The 20,119-nt window shown below is 40.2% G+C and overlaps 1 protein-coding gene across 6 annotated transcripts in view; it reads right to left on the bottom strand.

The window, feature by feature from the left end:
• ppp1r9a (protein phosphatase 1, regulatory subunit 9A) overlaps positions 1-20,119 on the bottom strand; it is a 52,677-nt gene that overhangs the window by 9,025 nt on the left and 23,533 nt on the right. For 5 of the 6 annotated variants that reach the window (XM_032581247.1, XM_032581246.1, XM_032581251.1 and 2 more), the window contains exons 3-11: positions 17,414-17,546; positions 16,680-16,800; positions 12,650-12,754; positions 8,290-8,425; positions 5,459-5,608; positions 4,328-4,381; positions 3,461-3,690; positions 2,282-2,378; positions 1,121-1,256 (exon numbers count right to left, since the gene is read on the bottom strand). In XM_032581247.1, the coding sequence (XP_032437138.1) occupies positions 1,121-1,256; positions 2,282-2,378; positions 3,461-3,690; positions 4,328-4,381; positions 5,459-5,608; positions 8,290-8,425; positions 12,650-12,754; positions 16,680-16,800; positions 17,414-17,546 (1,162 nt within the window). The remainder of the gene's footprint in view (positions 1-1,120; positions 1,257-2,281; positions 2,379-3,460; positions 3,691-4,327; positions 4,382-5,458; positions 5,609-8,289; positions 8,426-12,649; positions 12,755-16,679; positions 16,801-17,413; positions 17,547-20,119) is intronic. The other variant, XM_032581250.1, reaches the window with a different exon arrangement.

Here is a 20,119-nt window from a genome sequence, read left to right as displayed (position 1 = left end):
ACAGATGTGCTTAAACGTGGATTACACCATAGTTTTGGTTGGCGGGAAGTTTTAAAGTGAGATTTAGGTCAGGGGTTGGACGTGTGTCCGCGTTTGGTATAAGGCCGGCACCAAATGCCCGCCGTGCGCCGTCTGAGTACCGAAGGCGGATATCTGGTCTGCTAAAACGTGCAACGTCGAGTTGATACACTGGAGTTACAGGGGATGTGTTACAGGATAACAGAAAAAAATTCACTTTCCATTTCACTGAGAAACAACTAACTAAGTGACATCACAGATATTCTGTCTTGCCTATTTTAAATTTACAGTCACAAATTGTGGCCAATAGTTTAAATGTGTCGTTGTCACATCAAAATATGCTTCTACTAGATTTAAGAGGATTTTAGTTCAGTAAAATATATTTTTCTTTTATCAACTGTTTTTTTTCCCCAACTGAACATAATATAAATTTTTTGGAGTGGCCTTATCTGTGGAGAAATGTGTCTCATTCTGCTAAAGACAAACTTCTTGGTTTAACGTAAAGAATTTAAAGTCTTCATTTGCCAGGAGCAGGAATTAGTTTGTGCTAAAGGTGGAAAAAGTTAGACAATAGTAATTGTCTAATTTTAGACAATTACTATTGTAATTGTCTAAAATTACAATAGAATTACATCAAAATAGAGAATAAACACGTTAGCCAAATGCTTTAGCTAACATGAAAACATAATAAGTTGGGGTAAAAAAAAAAGCAGGTTTACTGAACCCTGTAGCTGAATCTGTCAAATCAAACACAGACACATCCTAACAAACAATTGATAAAACTATGCATGTTCCAGATGACTCGTCAGAAATTTGATATCTTTTTTAAGCCAGCTAAACTCACGCTGAAGCTGCATTTTAAGGATGCAGGAACTTAAAAGTTATTTTAGATATCCCTGTCTAAAATGCATTCTAAAATCCTCCATTACTACGTACTGACAAAAACAGGAAGAAAGTCTCGCTCCTTCACAGCAGAACACTGTTCTGAGAACACTGGAGTAGCTTGAAATGCTTATGTTGTGCACTCAAAGACAGAAGTGGTGCACAGAGAGGGAAAAAAAGCAGTAAAATGTAGTGGAAACCAGTGCCCTCCCATAAAGACCTCTAGGTTGAGCTGCAGCCCCACTCGGGCTGTGCTGCTGAGCGCTGAGCCTCTCAGAACTGTTGCTGTTGTTGTTGTTGACCTGGATGCCGTTCTGCTTCATCAGCTGCATTAACTCAGACTCCAATGCTGCAATCTGTAGGAGAGAGGCACCGATCAATGTTAGTGATCTGCGGGCATTTACCAGTCAAAACAGCGTCCTTAGAGCTCCGAAATAAACGTTACTCGGGTTTTTATTGGTTTGAAATTGGTTGCAGAGGATAAGCTGAGCTCGCGCTTTATCTTAAACTCCTTTTTCTTCCAGAATTCCACATTACAAGACCTACATTTCACCCGTTCTTCTATTTTTAGTCAGATTTCCAAGAATTCACTAAGAAGTTCACTCTGGATATATTTTTGACATGTCTGTAAAGTGGTGAACGTGCAAAAAACACAAGAGGGAAGGATAAACAGACAGATAAAATAGATGAAAAAATAGTTGGGTGGCTGTGAGGACAGATAGACGGACAAACCAACAGAAAAAAAAAATGGTTTTATGGACGGACCTACAGACATGAATGGATGGACTGAACTTTTAGAAAGCGGGAGAGTAAAAATAGCCTGGAAACGCAAAGACTTTTCCACACTCAAGAGTTGAAAATAATTTAAATAAATTCCAGACTTTGTTTTCCCCCCCAGACTGCTTAGAAACACTGAACAGATTAACAGCTTTTGTTCTCGGCCTAATCCTCAATATTCATCATTTACAATGCGCCGCAGCAGGACAGTAGGGACATGGATTCAGTGTGCAGAGTAATGACAGGGGGCATTCAGGGTGACTGTCCATTCAGCCGTGGAGAAAATAAAAAAGACAGAAAACAAGGGCAGGAAAAGGGGAAACAACACACACATAATAGGAATAGCTGGAGTAGTTATGTATTTATTACTGTGATAAAATCGCATGGTGGGCAACCTGATCAGATATATTGATACAGAACCTTCCATCAGTTTTACACAAAACATTTTTAATACCCGCACAGTAACGATGAAAACGAACCGAGACTCATCGCTTGTTAATTATTTATGCACACAAACTTTCATACCGCACCGCTTTGTTCTATCGAAATTAAGACGTTTTCTGCGACAGAGATGAGAGAAGACGGATGAAGATAGTCCTGTTACCCTAACTTGCAGTCCCTGGATCTCAGCCAGGTGAGCTTTCTCAGCCTCCTCCAGCCGCCTCCTCTCTGCATCCTCCTTCTGGATGAACTCCACCTCTCTGAAAGTACAAGAAGCAAATGGCATAGCGCCCGGGAGCTGTGTATTAACAAGTGAAAACAGGAACTGTTTTTTTTTCTTTTTACACAAATTATGCTTTCAGAGCAACTAGCAATACAGCAAGGCATTATACAATCACACACAACAAACGAGGTGCGCCTCTCGAAGGGAAGAATGGCGTCTTTCTCCCCCTCTGCTTGCTTTGCCGTTGTTCTGACAAATCTGCGCCTCTGCTGTGCAGTGCTTTCTTCCACCACAGACGAGCACGGAGGGTTTTGTTTCATCAATTTGCTTCCATTTGGCCTGCAGGGGCCGAGCCAATTAGAGTCCATCAGGGTGGCTCTGAGCAGTAGAGGTTCTGATGGTACTGACTGAAAGAATTATGGAACAGAAGCACAGGAAGGTCTGAGTGCACTAGACTGCGAGCCCGAGTAGTCTAGGGCTCGCGGTTCTCACAGCAGAAATGGGATGCAACTAGAAATTCGCCGTGCACCTTTAAAGTCCGGAGGTACTCATTTTAAACTTACTATGTACTTAGATTTAGACACGTCTTTCCATTTTCTGGATTCTTCACATTTCCCATTTCAAAAACCGGCATGATTTCAGACTCCAATTTCAATTTGTTTGAGACAGTTTCGGATAACCGAGCACAAAAGAAACGTCCTTGAAAATGCTCGAACATTAAGTCAGGATTTCATTCCCCTTTGCTCCACAAAACATCAATTAATGCAACGCTTTTAGTACTTTAGTACATCTGAGCTCACTAAGACCAGTTGCATTTCAAAATTCATCAAAGGTTAAGCTTCTCAAAGACGATGGATGAATAAGGCGAAGCTGGAAATCTGTGCCTTTCGACTGCTTTAAAGGGATGAAACAACGTCCCATTAAGCTAATTTTTGTTTCTTTCCATAATGTAAACACTTTGAAAGATTTCAATACTTTAAGTACATTTAGACATGTCTGATTTACTCAAAATAAATAATTGTAAATAAAAAAAACTATATAAAATTCTCACTCGATGCAAAAAGATGCCGCAAACGGCTTGTTTTAAATCTAGAAACAGTTTCCTCAGTGTTCACTCACTTCTGCTGGAAGTCCTTAATGAGTTTCTTGGCCTTGTTGTATTTCTTCTCCAGAGCCTGGTACTGGGCCTGGGCCTCCTTCAGATGCTCGTTGACGGTGTGGCAGAGCGTCTGCGCCTCGATCCAGTAGCTCTCCAGCTTCAGCATCCTCTCCTTGTTCTCCTCAATGCTGGCCTTCAGCTGGCTCTTCTCCTTCTCCCAGCGCTGCTTCTCCTTCTCAACGGACGCCAACTGTTGGCGGGCAAAAACAGCATTATTTACATTATTTACTCAAAACAGTCTCTCTGTTGAAATGATTTTGCGAGGATAATGAAACAGTTGGTGACTTGAATAGGGGATATCAAAGTTCCTGCCACAGTAAAGACAGGTATGTTTATGAAAATGGTGGAAAATGCCATTTAAAATCTGCAGAATGTTACGAGAGGCGATACCAATGAGACAAAGTTGGAAGAAAATCTGACCTGAAAGCTCAAATAGCACCACTTTACTTTTAATGGTAAAATGGAGCATCGTTACACTTTAATAGGCTTTTCAGGCACCACTTTATTCGATCACTTCAGCTGCCAACTCATTAATTCAAGAATTACTGAAATCAATTTGCGTACATGCATGGGCTAAAGCCTTCAGTGGAGTAGCAAAAGCAGAAATAACGGCACACTTCAGCATTTAGGGAGAGAAGAGAATCCCAAATAACTACGTTGTGTTTCCGCAGTTTTACCAAAGGGATGTTTGGTAGCAATAAATAAAGAGATAATGTACGAAAAACAAAGTGTAGAATGAGAAAGACCTGCACAATAAACTGCATTTGTGTGTTTCTCACACCTCAGCGTCTTACTCCACGGAGCCCACAAACGTTTCGGTCTCCTACCTTGTTTTTGAGCTTCTGGATCTCGGCCTCTGTCACTGTGTGCTTGATCTGGAGCTGCAGAGAGTCCAAGCAGGGCAAAAGTGAGAAACGTCAGAGAGGAGAGAGATGGCGGTCAGATAATCAAATGCATGGCTGCGCAGGCTCTCTGCTGTCGATCCGGTTTGAGTGGCAGAGGCGGCCGACCCTGTCCTCCCAGCTCCCACTTTGACGTTTCATCCCAGAGGAAAGAACGGGGGGAGGAAAAAAAGCTGGTGAAACATTAAAAGCAGGGAGATCTTAAAATATAAATCTTTAACACATTGGATGGGCACAGAGTTGCATATTTGGGTGAAAGCAGAATTGGGAGTAATAATGGAGCATTTGTAAATCGTGGTGTAAAGTATGGCGCTGCAATAAAAATGTTGCAACTTAAGCTCAGCAGAAAAAGATTAAAGTAATTACCAATGCACTGCAGGAGTTGGGCAAAGATACAGTAAAGGGGTTCAAAAGAACAAGCGAAAAACCCTGAGAGCAGGTTTTTATTTTATTTCCTCTCGGTCCCCTCAGCAGCGCCTGCTGTGCAGTTGAAGCCATTTGTTAAACGTGTTATATAACCACTGTGGAACTTCACAAAGGGGAAAATGTGCCACAGCAGTGCAGTGATCAATCAATATTACCAGCCACTCAGCAGCCTAAAGAGTGCGAACGCGCTACCTGACAATAAATTAATGTTCCGTTTTATCGCCGTAGTTTTTTCAGATGAGCTTACATTTCGGAGGTAGCGCTAGTGTCTTTGGATCTCGGATAGAAAGTGTGCAGAGGAGCAACGTCGTTCTTTCCTGGGAGAGCCAACTAAACGTGCTCATTAGTAGCGATCATTGTATTCACACCTATAATCATTCATGAACCACCTGGAAATTTGAGAAGGTAAGCAGATTGCCTCTCTTGGCAAGAGCACAAAACTGCAGAGTAAAAAATAGGTGCTGGATAGCATCGTGTTATTAACTTTTGTGGCTTAATTGAATTTAATCTTCCGATAACCAATTCACTTTGGCTTAACATTTATCCACAAAGCAATAACAAGAATTAAAATTAATTGCTTCCTGTCACTTCTTCAAACATCTTCTTCAGAGATGTTTAAAGCGAGTTTACCTCTCTGAACTTCTGGTACAGCTTAGTGGCATCCAACTCTGAAGGAGACAAGATCTCTTCCGTTTCCGGCAGATCAAACACCTCTATGCTCTTCTCGCCACCCGCCGTTGTTCCCGTTTCCTCGTCATCGGTGGCATACTCCCCAGTCTGCTTTAGAAGAAATGAAAAGAAGAAGAAAAAAAATCTGTCAAATACTTTACACACAACAAACATAAATAGGACTAACCCCAATTCTCTCTTTGGCCCTTTGACAGAAGATTGATTGAGCTTTAAGCAAAGAACTTGTTGGAGAGCACACAGCATCCTGGTTTGCACGTTTAGTCTAAAATAGAAGCTAGCAACCTTTAAAGTTCAAAGAGTCTTTTTTGATTTCCATCGCATGAATGAAATTTGTGAAAAGTACAACTTAAGATGCTGAGTTTTGCCAATTATATTTATTATATGTATTCATAACCCTTGTTATCAATAAAAGACTGGAAAATTTAATATAAAACTAAATGGAAATTATTTGTTTTTTTTGAATATTAGGAACTTTCAAAGGAACTGTAAAGTGATGTTGACCTAAAATATGGGTACAATACTCTACCCCACTAAGCAAACCACTGAAATAGTAACATAGTTAAAGCTAAACAATGTGACCCATATTGTGACTCGACTTGATAGCTAAAAGAAGGAACATTGCTATGGACGGTTCTTGTCTATAAATAAGCAAGAATTCAATTCAGGTTGCAGGTTAAACCTGCCACTATCTACAAACTGCAATCTGCTTCAGACATAGAAATAAATGTAGCTAGTCTTTGAACTCCATAGGGCAGCACATCACATTACAGTGATGTGCCCAGAGTTTTTATTTTTTTTATTGAGGGCTAATGGAAAAGGGTTTTTCCTAAATCTACACTCAGCTCTGTTTCAGTTTCATACAAGCTACGCTTGCAATGCCTGTTACGTAACGGTTTAGCAGTGTGCTTTGGTGTAAAACAAAGAAGCTTGAAAAATAATGTGAAAGAATCATGAAATAACATTTCCTGAGTTAGCAGTGGTGATATGTTATTCTTGACACATACGGATGTCAGATTTTTATATTACATCAAGTGCAGAGATTCTAAGAAGGTAAAACTAGTGACGTCTGGAAGGGGCATGTTTTCAAATGGCTAAAATGCATCTCCGGATTTGACATTTATGTAAGCCATTACTGTGTTTCTTCATGTCCCTCTCAAAATACCCTGTAAATGAATGAACACTGGCATTGACTGTTGTGCATTAAACCTAAATTCAGTTTTTGGCTGATGACCAACAGAGACTAATCTTTCCAGTGATGTTACCCTAAATCTTAAAAAACCCTGACATAGTGCACTCTGTAGTGCACAGTTGGCTAAAATTTCCTTCTGATTGTCCTTCTCTTGTACAGGCACGGTTCGTGATCTCATTATATTGACCTACATTGCCTCCTCGTCTCTTTTCCTGCTCTTCCCTGCACCTATCCCCTCTATTCATATAAACAGAGCTCAGTCTGATTGGTTTGTGGCTACAGGGCCATCGTCCTACATTACATTCCCATATACCGCACTAACGATGGAATTAAACTCTGGACACTGATACTTTAAGTGAAGAAGGAGCTTTTCAACTGGTTCTGACTTTGATTGTTTTTGTTTAAGTAAATGTGACGTAAATATACAGTAAAAGGTACAATTTATTCTAACCTTTTAAAAACCTCTTAATTGTCACAAGGACACTGGTTTCGTCTTGAAATCATCAACTTATATGTTATTTGGGGATGATAGTTAAGAGGGTAAGTTATTCCTTAGCCAAAAGCTATCAAAAATACATAATGTACTGTTTGTAGTTTTATTTTGTATCACATAAAATTCCAATAAAACAAAATGAAGTTCATCATTTTACGACGAAGAAGCTTTACTGTGGATGCTTTCGCAAGGCACTGCATCTTTTCATGCCAGGAATGATTGAAATCTTTAATACAAATCTGAACTTCTTTTATTAAAAGCCATTGTTCATCAACATCATGAAATATCGAGAGGGGGAAATACATGTAAAGAGAGGTAATCTAGGTGCAAAAGTCTGACTCTGCACAGCTTGGTGAGCCTTCTGCTAATAGCCAAATTGATGAAGCTTTAATGACACTTGGCAGTCTTGTATTTATGTCTTGTTATAGTTACAGAAGTGCTGAATTCAGCATCAACAGCCTGAAAAGGAGATTCTTAAAGCAAAACCATTTTATATGCAACGATCACCAGGGAATGAAAGATTTCACACTGCATGGATAAAACACTACGCAGAAACACGACTAGACAACAGCCTTTCTTCTGCATGCATTTTACATTTGCACTGATCTTTGCTTCTTCCAGTGATCTATTTCATGCAGATGCAAAGTATAACTGTCTCTATTTAGCTCAAAACCAAAGATAACATGAGTTGCAATGCCAGGAGCTCAGTGTCTGGAGGATTAAAATGTGCTGTGACTACGCATCAGAACTAGAGGGAAATGCTGAGTGATGCAGCTCTCAGAGCATCCTCTTAGTCTGCATGGCTATGAGAGAGCATGTTTTTCAATGTTAGCATCAAAAGCCTACACTGTCAGTCAGTTTTATAGAGTTAATAAGCTGATACTTCAAGCCAGCTGTCACGGGAAAGAAGCTGATTAGCATAGAGTGACAACCAGAAGCCTCATTTTTCATTACACTGTCACTTGCATGAATTGTTGGGAGCGTGTGAACTTAAAATAAATGGCCTTTCAGGACCCAAACTAGGATTCCCAGTCCTGTGTGCATGTGATGCTAACATTACACCAATGGGGTAAGAATATGTGTAATTACCTCGTCGTCGTCTGCGTCGTAGTGGGCATACTGCTGCTCCAGGAGTTCTCTCTGCCTCCTCTCCTGCTCCAAGGTCTGCTGGATGAGCGTGGCCACCTCACTCTGCTGACCTGGGCGCTCTCGGCCAATCACAAAGCTGCATGGACAAGCATTGTTAAATAACATAATAGAATATGATACGATACAATATAATATGGAATGGGAGATATGGGCTTACGGTTTTACCAGAGTATTTTGTGATAATGTTGTGATAACGGTAAAAGTGACGATAAGAACTACTTAGTACTTCTCTTGTTGTTAAATGTATGGCAGTGACAACACGACACAGCAATCATAGCGCCGCAAAGTTAGACATTGCTCTTCAAAAATTTGCAACAGGCTTCTTTAGGACAACAATCACAAAATGCAGTTTGATTGGTATCACCAGAATGCCCACGGTAACTGTATTTAACCATATTTTCAAATTAATTAATATTTATTGATGTTTTCATTGACCATTCTGACAATATGGACAGTTTTGGAGGGTTAGATGTCATTACTTTTATTATTTATTGTGATAATAAAGCTAAATTTTCATATAAGAAAGAAATTTATCACAATAATTGATAAACGATACAATAAATACCCACCCATATAATATAATATAATATAATATAATATAATATAATATAATATAATATAATATAATATAATATAATATAATATAATATAATATAATATAATATAATGTTGGTTCTCTAAAAAGAACAAACAAGAAAATTATACATTTCAAAATAACCATACCATATACCTTGTGTGATGTCACGATAGGCAGGTGTGGATTATTGTTTTAGATTTTATCTTGATTATGTAAGAATTTAGAGCAAAAAATACAAGCAAAACAAAACGGAAAATGTGATCTTGAAATACTGTCATATAGGGGATAAATATTATCTAAGTTGAGTTTGATCTACCTCATCAGTAGCTGTAACTCAGCTCCTTTTAGCTAAACAAGGAAACACTAGAGATACATTCGACAATTTCTGATAGTGTTTCCCGTGAATATGTAAGGAGACGCGCATGTCGAGTGCCGGTGACCTGGATCGTGTTGTGTTTTTGTACAGGGAGGCAAGGCAACAACAGCAGTCAACGAGAGAGAAACAGAGGCCCAAAGCCGAATAGCAATGACAGCGATATTTGCTGACGTATCAGGGCAAGGCTAGGGGACTGGATGTGCATAATAATGTGCAAAGCCAGTCAGCACAGCAGGGCAGCCAGCTATTAGCCTGGAGGGATTTAAACCAAAGGAAGAAAAAAAAAAAAAACAGACTGTGCCTCTGTAGGGACACAAAAAATATCCTACTCAAATCTTCAATATGAAAAAGAGCGACCCTTCTAAAGTTTGGGTTTTGGCTCCCAGATTGTAGGAAGTCACATGTTCCTCAGCTTAAACCTTTTGATTCACCGCATGCGTTGTTTCTGCAAATCAGGCGAAAAATGTCATTATCTCCAATTTTCTTTCCTGTCCTTGCAGCTAACGTAATAGGCCAATAATTAAAGCAAATGTTGAAGACAGCAGGGTCCAAGTGTCCGTGTGCATGTGTGAGCGAGGTCCAATCTGTGCGCGTGAGAGAGGGAGAAAGGAAAGTGGATTCAAGATAGGACCCAATCAAGTGAATTCATTTCCCCCGAGCTTGTTCAGATATTTCTAAGGGCTGGTAGAGAGCAGAGAGGCACACTTGATCTACATGGGAAGGAACAACTGAAGGACAGGGCATGGAGAAGAAAGAGAAAAATCTACAGTGATTCAAAGGGCACTGGAACAGTGAGGTCCTTCATGGACAGCGAGGGGACGTCTGAGGAGTAGATGACCTGGAAACAGCCTCTCTCCACGTGCGAGTGGAGTTTGTCTCGGTTTGTAGCTGCCTCCTCCTGCTCTGACACAGCCAGACACGGTGCTGGATTAGCTGAACTGCACACACTGCCAGAAATGATTTATTTCTGCACTCCAATTAAAACAAGGATGGCTCTAACATAAAGAATATCATGGTGTTGGCTGAGGAGAAGATACTGTAGATGTGTTCCTTCAAATAAATGTCTAGCACTCCTTCAATATTATCCAAAATATAGTAAAATACGTCAACTTGGCAAAAATGTGTTTTTCCCAGGTTGACAATTAGGCCATGAGGTCTTTGTAATACTTAATAGAAACCTGTTTTGTTTTGTTTTTTCATTGAGCTAAATCTGGAAAAATAAATAAATACATACATAAAAAAATCAGGATTGAAAACAGTTTCAAAAAAACAAAACCAGAAAAAATTTCTTCCTCTGCAGCGTGCAGTTGTGCATTTTATTACAACCACTTTCTGTTAGAAATGCCACCTGTTTTGCAACCACATTTAAACTACGTTTTAGTTGTAATCAATGAAGCAAGGAGAGGCTCTGTCTAATACCTGGATGATTCGCTGCTAAAAATCTGGGTTACATTTAGCTAAAAAGGAAAATCTGGGACAGTTGGCCACGAAACCTCTGGTGATCAGACAACGTGAGGGAAGCATTACCGAGGAGGAGGAGTGAGTGAGTGAGATGTGATGGAGGAAGATTGAATATTGAGTGCGAGTGAGGAGGTGGCAGCAAGAGTCGAATCTGGTCAGAAATAACACAGGGGAGTGAGAGACAGAAATAACCTGCTCTAACTTGTCAACGTAACATCTACATTCTGGTTTTAAATATCACAATTTGCTGCTTGAGTGACGGAGGAACTCTGAGTTACAGTTTGAACATTTGCATGCTTTTTAGTTCTTCACTTATTAATCTCTTCATTTGTGTGGCCAGGGTAGATGGGCAGATGATAGATGTTAACCTTTTCAAGGCTGCATCACCGACACACACCCCCACACATCCTGCTGTGTGGAAAAACTCCACTGTCAATATTAGTTCAGCAAACAGCATCTGCTGGGACAGCAGTGTGTTGTGACACTAGTGGACATGTCTTCAGGTTTTCTATCAGGGCTGCATTTCCACAACATAATCCATCTTTTGACATTTCTGCCTTATTAGAACATAAATAGAGGTCAAAACCCGATCAATTTATTGGTTATTTAACCGCGACACAGACAGCTCTCCAGATGTTAGTGCATCTACAGTTTAAAGTGAGAAAAATCTTTGTATGAATCATAAAGCATACTAGAAGTCTTCAACTATGACCTGCAAAAACGGTGTGTCGGACTTTTCTTTGGACGTTTGAGTCAAAGAGACAAAAGAAATGAGAGGAGAGGAGGTTAGAAACCACAGTGAATGTTGAAAAAACACTAAGCAAACCAAAGGAGAATAAAAAACAAGAATCAGATGGAGGCTGGTATGGCAGACTGTTGCCAAGGACAGCTTGAGCTTTTCAAATCAAAGCCTTCCTGCCATGCTTTGAGTGTTGGGGTGTGTGGGGGTGTGTGTGTGTGTGTTTTTCACAGCGAGTATGGCGACTTGAGGGGCGGCTTTGTGATTTCTGCACCATGACAGCAGGGCTAAAGGAATTCAGAGCTGCAGCGTTCAGACGCCTGCTGGTCGAGGGCAATTTTAAAACATTTCAAATCTAAATGTGTCTTGTTGAATCAAAGCAGGCTGCCATTTTCTTTTATTAAACATGAAAATAGACTAGTCACAGATATATCATTAAGTGAAGTTTTCCCCTAGTCTCTTCATCACTGAATTTTGCTTGCACAACAACAAAAAGCGCTTTTTTAAGTTTCTGTTCACATTTTTCGGATAGATAGTAATTTTTATTTTTCAGATTTTTTTTATGCTTCTGAAAAACGCGTGTTTTCTAAGGTAGCTATGGTTGATTCAGGCTTTAAGGCATGTACCTAATGAGCAATGAGGCACACCATAAGATTTTGAATCAAGTCTGACCTCAGCCAATTTCTGAAATATAGTTAAAAACTGCCAGGAAAACAATCGGTTTGTGAAGTTTTAGCAATAAGATTGGCCAGATACTCAACCAGAAATATTCTATGATATTGCTCTCATTATGAAAAGTGCGTATTCTCTCTTTAACTTCCTACATGACATTTCACCAACAATCGATAAGGGTGTATGCAAGTTCATGAGCCCATTAGTATAACTTTGACAGTTTGGAAAAGAGAAAATGCACAACAAATTTAAATTTGGACTCCCTGTTAATGTTTATAAGAGCTCATTCTCCTATTTGTTTTAGGGGTATTCAGGCATTACATGAATTGATTTTTTTTGTTGTTTATATGTTGCATTTTTTCCCCCATAGTTAAAGCATGGATTGTATGTTGTATATGTTAAGTCTAAAATTTATGTTTTAGACTTAACATAAGTTCACAAGAACCAAATTTATTTGGAAGTGAGTTTTTCTTACCGAACGACTCCTGACGTGTTCCTCAGGACTGAAGCAGCAAAGCTTTGGGTCACACCCACCAGACTGGTCCCATCCACTTCCACAATCTGGTCATTCACCTTGATCCTGACAGGCACAAGCAGAGGCATCAGGCAACACCGGGCTACGATGAAATGAGCCTGAGAAGTTTACCGAATTTTCTCTCATTAATTTCATGTTCACTGACCCATGTCATACATGTTCAAATCATTTTATAAAGTGCAACACGGCTGCTTCAGAAAACGTTCACAAAGGGAACTTCTGATTCCTGCAAAATCAGGAGACGGAAAAGATGAGGCAAAAAAAGGGAAAAAAAAGCAAGCTACGGAGGATAACAAGGATGCAGAGGCCAGGCAGTCTTTCGCCTTGGGCTACATAGTACATAAAAAAATAAAAATTAAAGCTTACAAAATTCCTTGACCTGAAACTGAACTATAGATTTAAAAAAAAAAGAATCTAGTGCCAGGGAAGTTGCAAGGAAAGTCTTTTTAATGAATAGTCTTGGTAACTATTCAGTTTACTTGAAAGTATTTCTTTTTTGAAAACTATTATTAGAAATCCTCAGTGCCTGAAAGGTAGTGAACATAATTTTTTCTTATGCAACAAAGAAACTCTTACTGAATGGGTCCTCATTATCATATCAATCCGAGTGTGTTTTGTTTGTTTTATTAAATAGTTACTAAGGGCTTCTTGATTTGATTTCTTTTAATCTACCAACAGAAATGGAGGCAAACATTATATGTAATGCGATAATGTGTACTTTAACCAATTATGCCAATTGGTTAAAGTATTTCATAACATCATAAAGTCATGAAATATTAATTTTAGAGTAAAGCTGAGATGTCCTTTCAGACTAAAACACAGCAAACTCCTTTAAAGTTTTGCTGCAAGTTCATTCAACAATAATAATAAGATAAAAACAAGGAAATATTTTCTTTGGCATGTGTCCACTACTGTGGGTTTTCAGTTTCTCTCCAAGTCTGTCACATAAGTCCACCGAGAATACAGCAGCTAACGACAGGGATTTAGTATGACTGTGACAGCTACAGTGTCCAGCTGAGCCGTGTCATATGGAGGTAAAGAAACCCAAAGGTTCTGCAGGCAGACGTGTCTTTGAGAGGCTCAGACACTTTTATTCCCTTTCTTTTTACTTTCCTGTTCTAAAGAAATACCTCTGTGACTTTGTGCAGCTGAGGCTGCTTTGTATCGAACTGTCAAAAAAAATACAGCAGTAAAAAAAAAACATAAGACGGTAAATAAAGTGATAGTAAAAAATAATAATAAATAATAAATAATTATTCTGAGTTGAGGCACAATGCTAATTATCAGATAAATTGTGACGTCAGTCCCGTCCAATTAATGAGGCCAAACTACTGATATGCGCTGAATCTTACTGTGATTTAAACATGTGTATTCTAATGCAGTGCACAAAACACAACTTATCTTTTTTCCAGTCTCCTTCGAAATCACCTCGCCAGACTACACTGCTAATCAAAATAACATTTTCATTTTATGCAGATGTCGTCTGAAGGACGAACCTGTTAGATCAAAGTGAGGACCTCTTTTTCAGTTCGATTGTGACGGTTCTGGTTCTGAAAGCTGAGACATGCTCATTGTTGGATTCATCCTCCATTTTTCACTTTCCCCTGGTAGATTTAAGGAGGCAGCAGGAGTCAGAACCAGTCTGTAAAATCCCTTTCTTTACACTTCTGAGAAACTGAACAGGTCTTGAGCAATATTGCACCTCCTTTCCTGAGCGGTTCGGCACAGGTTGGTGCAATTTTGTCTGTTTCCACTATAAAAGTGGCCCTTATCACACCAATCCTGGGCCCCCTTCAGTTAGGGCAGTGGTAGGGTGTGATTAGGAGAGCTAGTGGCGTCACACAACACACTCCAATGATTGGGTGACAGAAAATCATCCCTGCTGGCAATAAGTGTCAAAGTTTGACCTTGAAATTTTTGATTTGAAGCTTGGCATCTCACCAAAAACAAGGGCCTTGTCGTGAATTGAAAATGGTGGTCGAGATGTTTTTGTTCAAGGAGTTTGCAAGAGCCACCACCACCCATCCATTGAGGTAAATCTATGGGCCAGTTACCAAACACAGACTACGAGAGAAAGTCAACAGAACTGATTGTTTTCCAAAGAACCTGCACAATTTGAGAATGCAGTATTTCACATAAGCAAATGTAGGTATTTTGATGAGCAATGGACAATGCAGCCACATTGGAAAAATAGGAGTAATCAAACAGAAAAACTCCCAACGGTTCCACATATTTTCAGTGAACATTAACGCAACGTTATCTCAATCGAATAAACAGTGGAGAACGGTTGATTTCACAGTCAAGTCAGAAGAAGGCTCCGATCTACAAGAACACAAAAATGCATTCGTGCACGAACACAGCCTTCCCGTTGTCTTTTCCACTTTTTCTTTCCATTTTTCTCCTTTCTCCGAGTCGCCTGAACTGTCATGTTAGGGTAAATCAAATTTTCCTCCCCGCCAAAAAAGCAGCTTCTCCTCTGCTCGGCTTCTCTCTCTGCTTGCTGCACTTTGAGCTAATCTCACTGTCGTGTTCTGGAAAACTGCAAGTGAGGCTGCTGCTTAAAGGGTTACATCAATCCCAGAACAAAACACGCCCACCACTAACACCTTCAGAGCGTCAGAATCCAGACGTCGGCGCGCTCCACGCTCTCGTGCAGCAGCGAGCGGTCCAGCCTATCGATGTTTTAATCGGTTTAGAGGGAACAGGAACCACATCAACACACTGATGGATGGAAGCTTGCGGTTTGTAGGCAGAAATCACAGCCTCCCTGCTGAGAGGCTGTCATATCCTGTATTCCTGGCTCAGTGCTTGCTCTCCACTGTTCACGCTCAGATGCACCATCCAGAGATAGAAAGAGAAACACACTGTGAAGATGGGAGAACGGGGATTCTGTTTAAAACTTATAAAGAGGAACTGTACGCCCTAATGCAATATCTCTGTCAAATGATATACCTACAGCACAAACACACCTACATCCCCGTATAAGAACCTTGTGTCTCAGTAGATCTAATCCGAACCCCTGCTGATAAATCTGACAAGGACAGAGCGCGACCGAGTGCACAGGAGAGAGAGACCGAGTGTGGAGGAGGGCTGGCAGAAACAACAACAAAAAAAACCCTCTTCAACAGCTGGGAGATTTTTTTTCTCCAAGAATTGGATCTTCAGTAGAGTCTTTGCTTGAGATTTGTCACGATTTGTTGGGTTGCAACCACAATATTTTGGACGCGTTATCTGGGATTTGTGTGATGGGGGAAAAATATGCTTCGTTTTTAAAATTTTTGTTTTCCGACCCCCTTTACTTCGACATCCATGAGTAAAATCACGGTGCCAGTAGAGAAATGCGATTGTCAAACAAAAAGCGACAAGGAGTCCAGCTTTAAGTTTCAGATGAGACCGCAACTGAACATCTCAGAAAACATGCAAAACTCTTGATGTACCAAAAAGAAAAGAAAAAAGAAAAACATTGCTGTTCAGCACATCCCACAACAAAACACAGTGGTGGCAGCATCATGCTGTTGAGATGTTTTATATTAGCAGGGAACAGAAAGCTGAATGGAGCTAAATGAAGGGAAATCAGAATAAACCTGTAAAAGGCTGCAAAAGACAAGAAACTGAGGTGGAGGACACTAAATGTAAAGCCAGAGCTACAATGGAATGATTTAGCTCACATATATGCCCTTTAGACTGGCCCAGTCAAAGTACAGACTTTTATCCAAATGAGAATATCTGCAAGACTTAAAACGGTGATACAAACTGTGATATTATGCAAAAAGTCTACAGACATGCAACACTGGTAGAAACAGGCCACAGCTGGAATTGTTTCTATGTGCCACTCTGTGCTTGTCTATCATAGAGTCTCAATAAATATATTGAAATTTGTGTTTGCAGTACGAACAAAATCTGAACATGTTGAAGGGGCATGAATACTTTAGCAATGCACCAAAGTTAGCAACATGAGCACAGCTCTCACCTGCTGTCTCTCTCGGCAGCTCCACCCTCGATGACGGTCTTCACGAAGATGCCCAGTTTCTCCAAGCCAGCATCAGCGCCGACACCCATCCCGATGATACTGATCCCAAGGCCGTCTTCATCTGGACACACGTGTTCATTTCGATATGCATTCATGTGGAATTCAGCAAAAAGTTTTCTTTTTTTTTCATCAACAGAATCAGCTTGGAACTAATCCGGAAAAATTTAGGAGGATATGTGGAAATATTGTCCAATGAAGGCATTTAAACATCAATAATTAATTGGTTAGGAGTCGAAAGAGACATTTACGTTCAAACGTCTTCACGGAAAATAAGAAATTGGCTGGATGAGAACTTCTTCCAACCCCCTTCTTTAATGAATTAGTTACAAGCTGTTCAGGTTGCATAACAGTTAGTCGATGGAGGAATCCTACCACGTTCTCAGTTTCTGGGCAATTATGATCTGCATCATGGGGAAATGCATCAGCAGAACAAGACAAGTGGAAAAAGAAGCTGGGGAGCCGGTGACGCATTCTTTATAAATGCATGCATGCAGGGGTATCCCTGTGCTTTTCTTGAACAACTAGGAATATTTCTAGTACACTATGTTAGCAACGTGAACATTGTTAATAATAGAAAGCATCCCGATGACAACCCGTGTGTGTGGGTGCTTCCGTCTCTCAGGTGTAATGAGTAACTGACAGACCGGTTTCCTCATTAAGACATTCTTTCCCACCTTTCTCCAGTTCCACGGGGAAGAGTTCCAGTTTCTCCACCCTCTTCTCCAGCTCGTACTCCGCCGAGGAGGCCACAGGATCCACTTCCTCGTTACGTCGGTCATAGTCCTCGTTGGAGTAGGTGTTGAACACCTATAGAAAAAAAGAAAGAAAGAACGGGAGCAGCAGATCATGGGTTAAATTTATGGCAATTTATACCGGTCACACAAATATGTATCGGTGCTTTTTTTGCATTTTTATATGTAACATGTGGAATATAAATATATATATGGTTGAGAATATCACAACAAATCTCTTCAGCTTGAACAATAAAACAATGCAACTGAAAGAGTTGCTACACATTTTTCATGTCAAAATGTCAGACTTTTCCAGACCAAAAATGACTGTTTAATAGACTTCTTAGCCAATTTTTAAACTGCAAAATAGCTTAAAAGACAAATGGATTGATCTCTGGAATTATGTTAATATTTATACACACTTTCCTAGACTTCACAGGAACCCTGTATTAAAGTTGTAATACTTCATCTTCTTAACACACTGAAACATTACAGCAACATTAACCAGCTACAAAAAAAACAAACAAAAAAAAAACAAGATAAAGTGTAGAGGAACATGGTAGGGCGATGGATCCCACTTGTCCTTCTCCCCCAGTCAGCTGTCACTTCACATCTCATCCTTCCTGCTTGTTGCGGAGCGCAGCTCACAGGAAGGATGAGATGCAGAGGGGGCAAAGCTGTGCACCGGCTGACTCGAGCGTGTCAGGGTGCTTTGCAGCAAGCTGACTCCTAATTCTGAAAATCGAAGTAAATGGCTGTGCAAATTGTTCGAGCAGACAGATAAACATGCCAGGCGATGTCATTGATCGTGTTCATGACGCGAATAGCAGCCTGCACCCAAACAAACTCCGGCCGCTTTTATTAAAATTGTTGCCAACCGCCCTACAGTGCCGTCTCCATGTAAACAAGGATTTTTCCAAAGAGCTAACCAACCGTTCACGGCTTCGTGACGTCAATCATTAAGAGTTGTTTAGAATGCTGCTGAGGGGATCAATAAGGCACCATGTTGCAGCACATGCATTGATTAGACCCGAAGGCCAAATTTTGACTTATCTACTTGGGATGTGTGAGGAAGGATGGAGTGCGAGCTCGGCAAAGCAGCCCAAGTGAGCGCCAGTTTTCTGAAACATTGACAAATAGCAGGGCTCGAGACATTATGTTTCCACATGTCTTTTCTTTAGCAGATCTATGGCTAATATTACTACAAAGCAAACACGCAACAAACTGCAACATCTTGTGCGTGCAGCCAGTGAGTAGAGTGGCTTGGCGTGCCGCTCCCAGCGTTGGTTTCTATTCTGTCCTTTGTGTGATCCAGAGTGAGCGACATCCTTGACCTCCCTGCCATCAATAATTCAATGGGATCAACAGCCCTGCATTCACAAACACTTCCATGCAAGCAAGATGCATGCATGTAAATGAAGTCTCACACGCAGTCACCAGCACAATCCAACACATAATACTAGGCCAAAAGAAGGTATCAAATGCACCTAAAAACAAGCAGAAAGTATTAAGTTTACATACAATCATAGCTGACATTAGAGAGATTAATTTATTTTGAAGTACTTGGAAAGGTCAAGAAAACATTTCCTTTTAACAGCTGTTAAGCAGGGTGAGGGCAGCATCGTGTGTAGGGTCTTTTTCATGACATGTGCCACTGGTGCATACTTTTAAAGCAACTCGTTACAAAATAAATAAGACAGTGAAGACAGAGGTTTACCTCCAACCTCTTCAACTTTACCTCTATATTGTTAAAACGTGCACAAAAAATGGGTAAAAACTAATCCAATCTGGAACTAGAATTGGTAAAGAAGACTAAGATTAGGCTTCTGGAAAGACAATGATTTCAACACTTTTGAAATATTCTGTACTTTCAAAATCAAGTCTCTGGAAGGAAACCAACAATTATGTCAAAAGAATGATCAAACATCCAGGCAGTGTCAGAGATGAAACTTGATTAAGGACATTTAACCAGTATTAGTGGGGTTTTCTGCACATATTTGAGTCTCTGTGTATAATATTGAACATATTTGGATTGTAGAAAATAAAAAAAATATTTAATCTTGTCCCAATTCTTGTTTTAAAGGGTTAAGGGTAGGAGATAGAATTTAAAGTCATTTGTTGTATAATCAATCCACTCTTTAAAACAATGTTAAAATACATTTTTTTTAAATCCCAATATGACATCCTTGCTAATGGTGGCTGTAAGCAAAACGCCCAGCAAGCAATTTGCACATATTTGCTTCTAACGGAGAGAAGTCACCATAAACAGGTGTCGCATCAGGTCTCAGTCCTCACCATAACCTTAAAATGAACATCGACACACACGCGGACACGCACACGCAAGCAGGCTGCTGACAAATGCTAACACCAGCACTTGTACTGTCATAGACATCCATCGCCGCTATAGGCAGTCAGGGCATTCCCTAATGGCCTCCCTAAGTCACTGTGTGCTGTCTGCAAACACATTACCATGTGGATAGCCCACTTGAGAGAGAAGAGGAGGTCATGAAGGAAGATAAGGACAGAGGAGGGTGGATCTGTGAGGGAAGGCAAGGAGAGATTAAGTGGTTTGGGGTGCAGCGATGGAGAAAAATGGGGAGAGGGGAAGGACAAAACATTCAGAAACAGATGTGGAGAAAAGGCTAAGGA

This window comes from Xiphophorus hellerii, chromosome 13 (genome assembly GCF_003331165.1).
Source record: "Xiphophorus hellerii strain 12219 chromosome 13, Xiphophorus_hellerii-4.1, whole genome shotgun sequence".
NCBI classification, from domain to species: Eukaryota; Metazoa; Chordata; class Actinopteri; order Cyprinodontiformes; family Poeciliidae; genus Xiphophorus; species Xiphophorus hellerii.
Note: the sequence above shows the minus strand (reverse complement) of the source record. Positions and strands in the feature narration are given on the sequence as shown.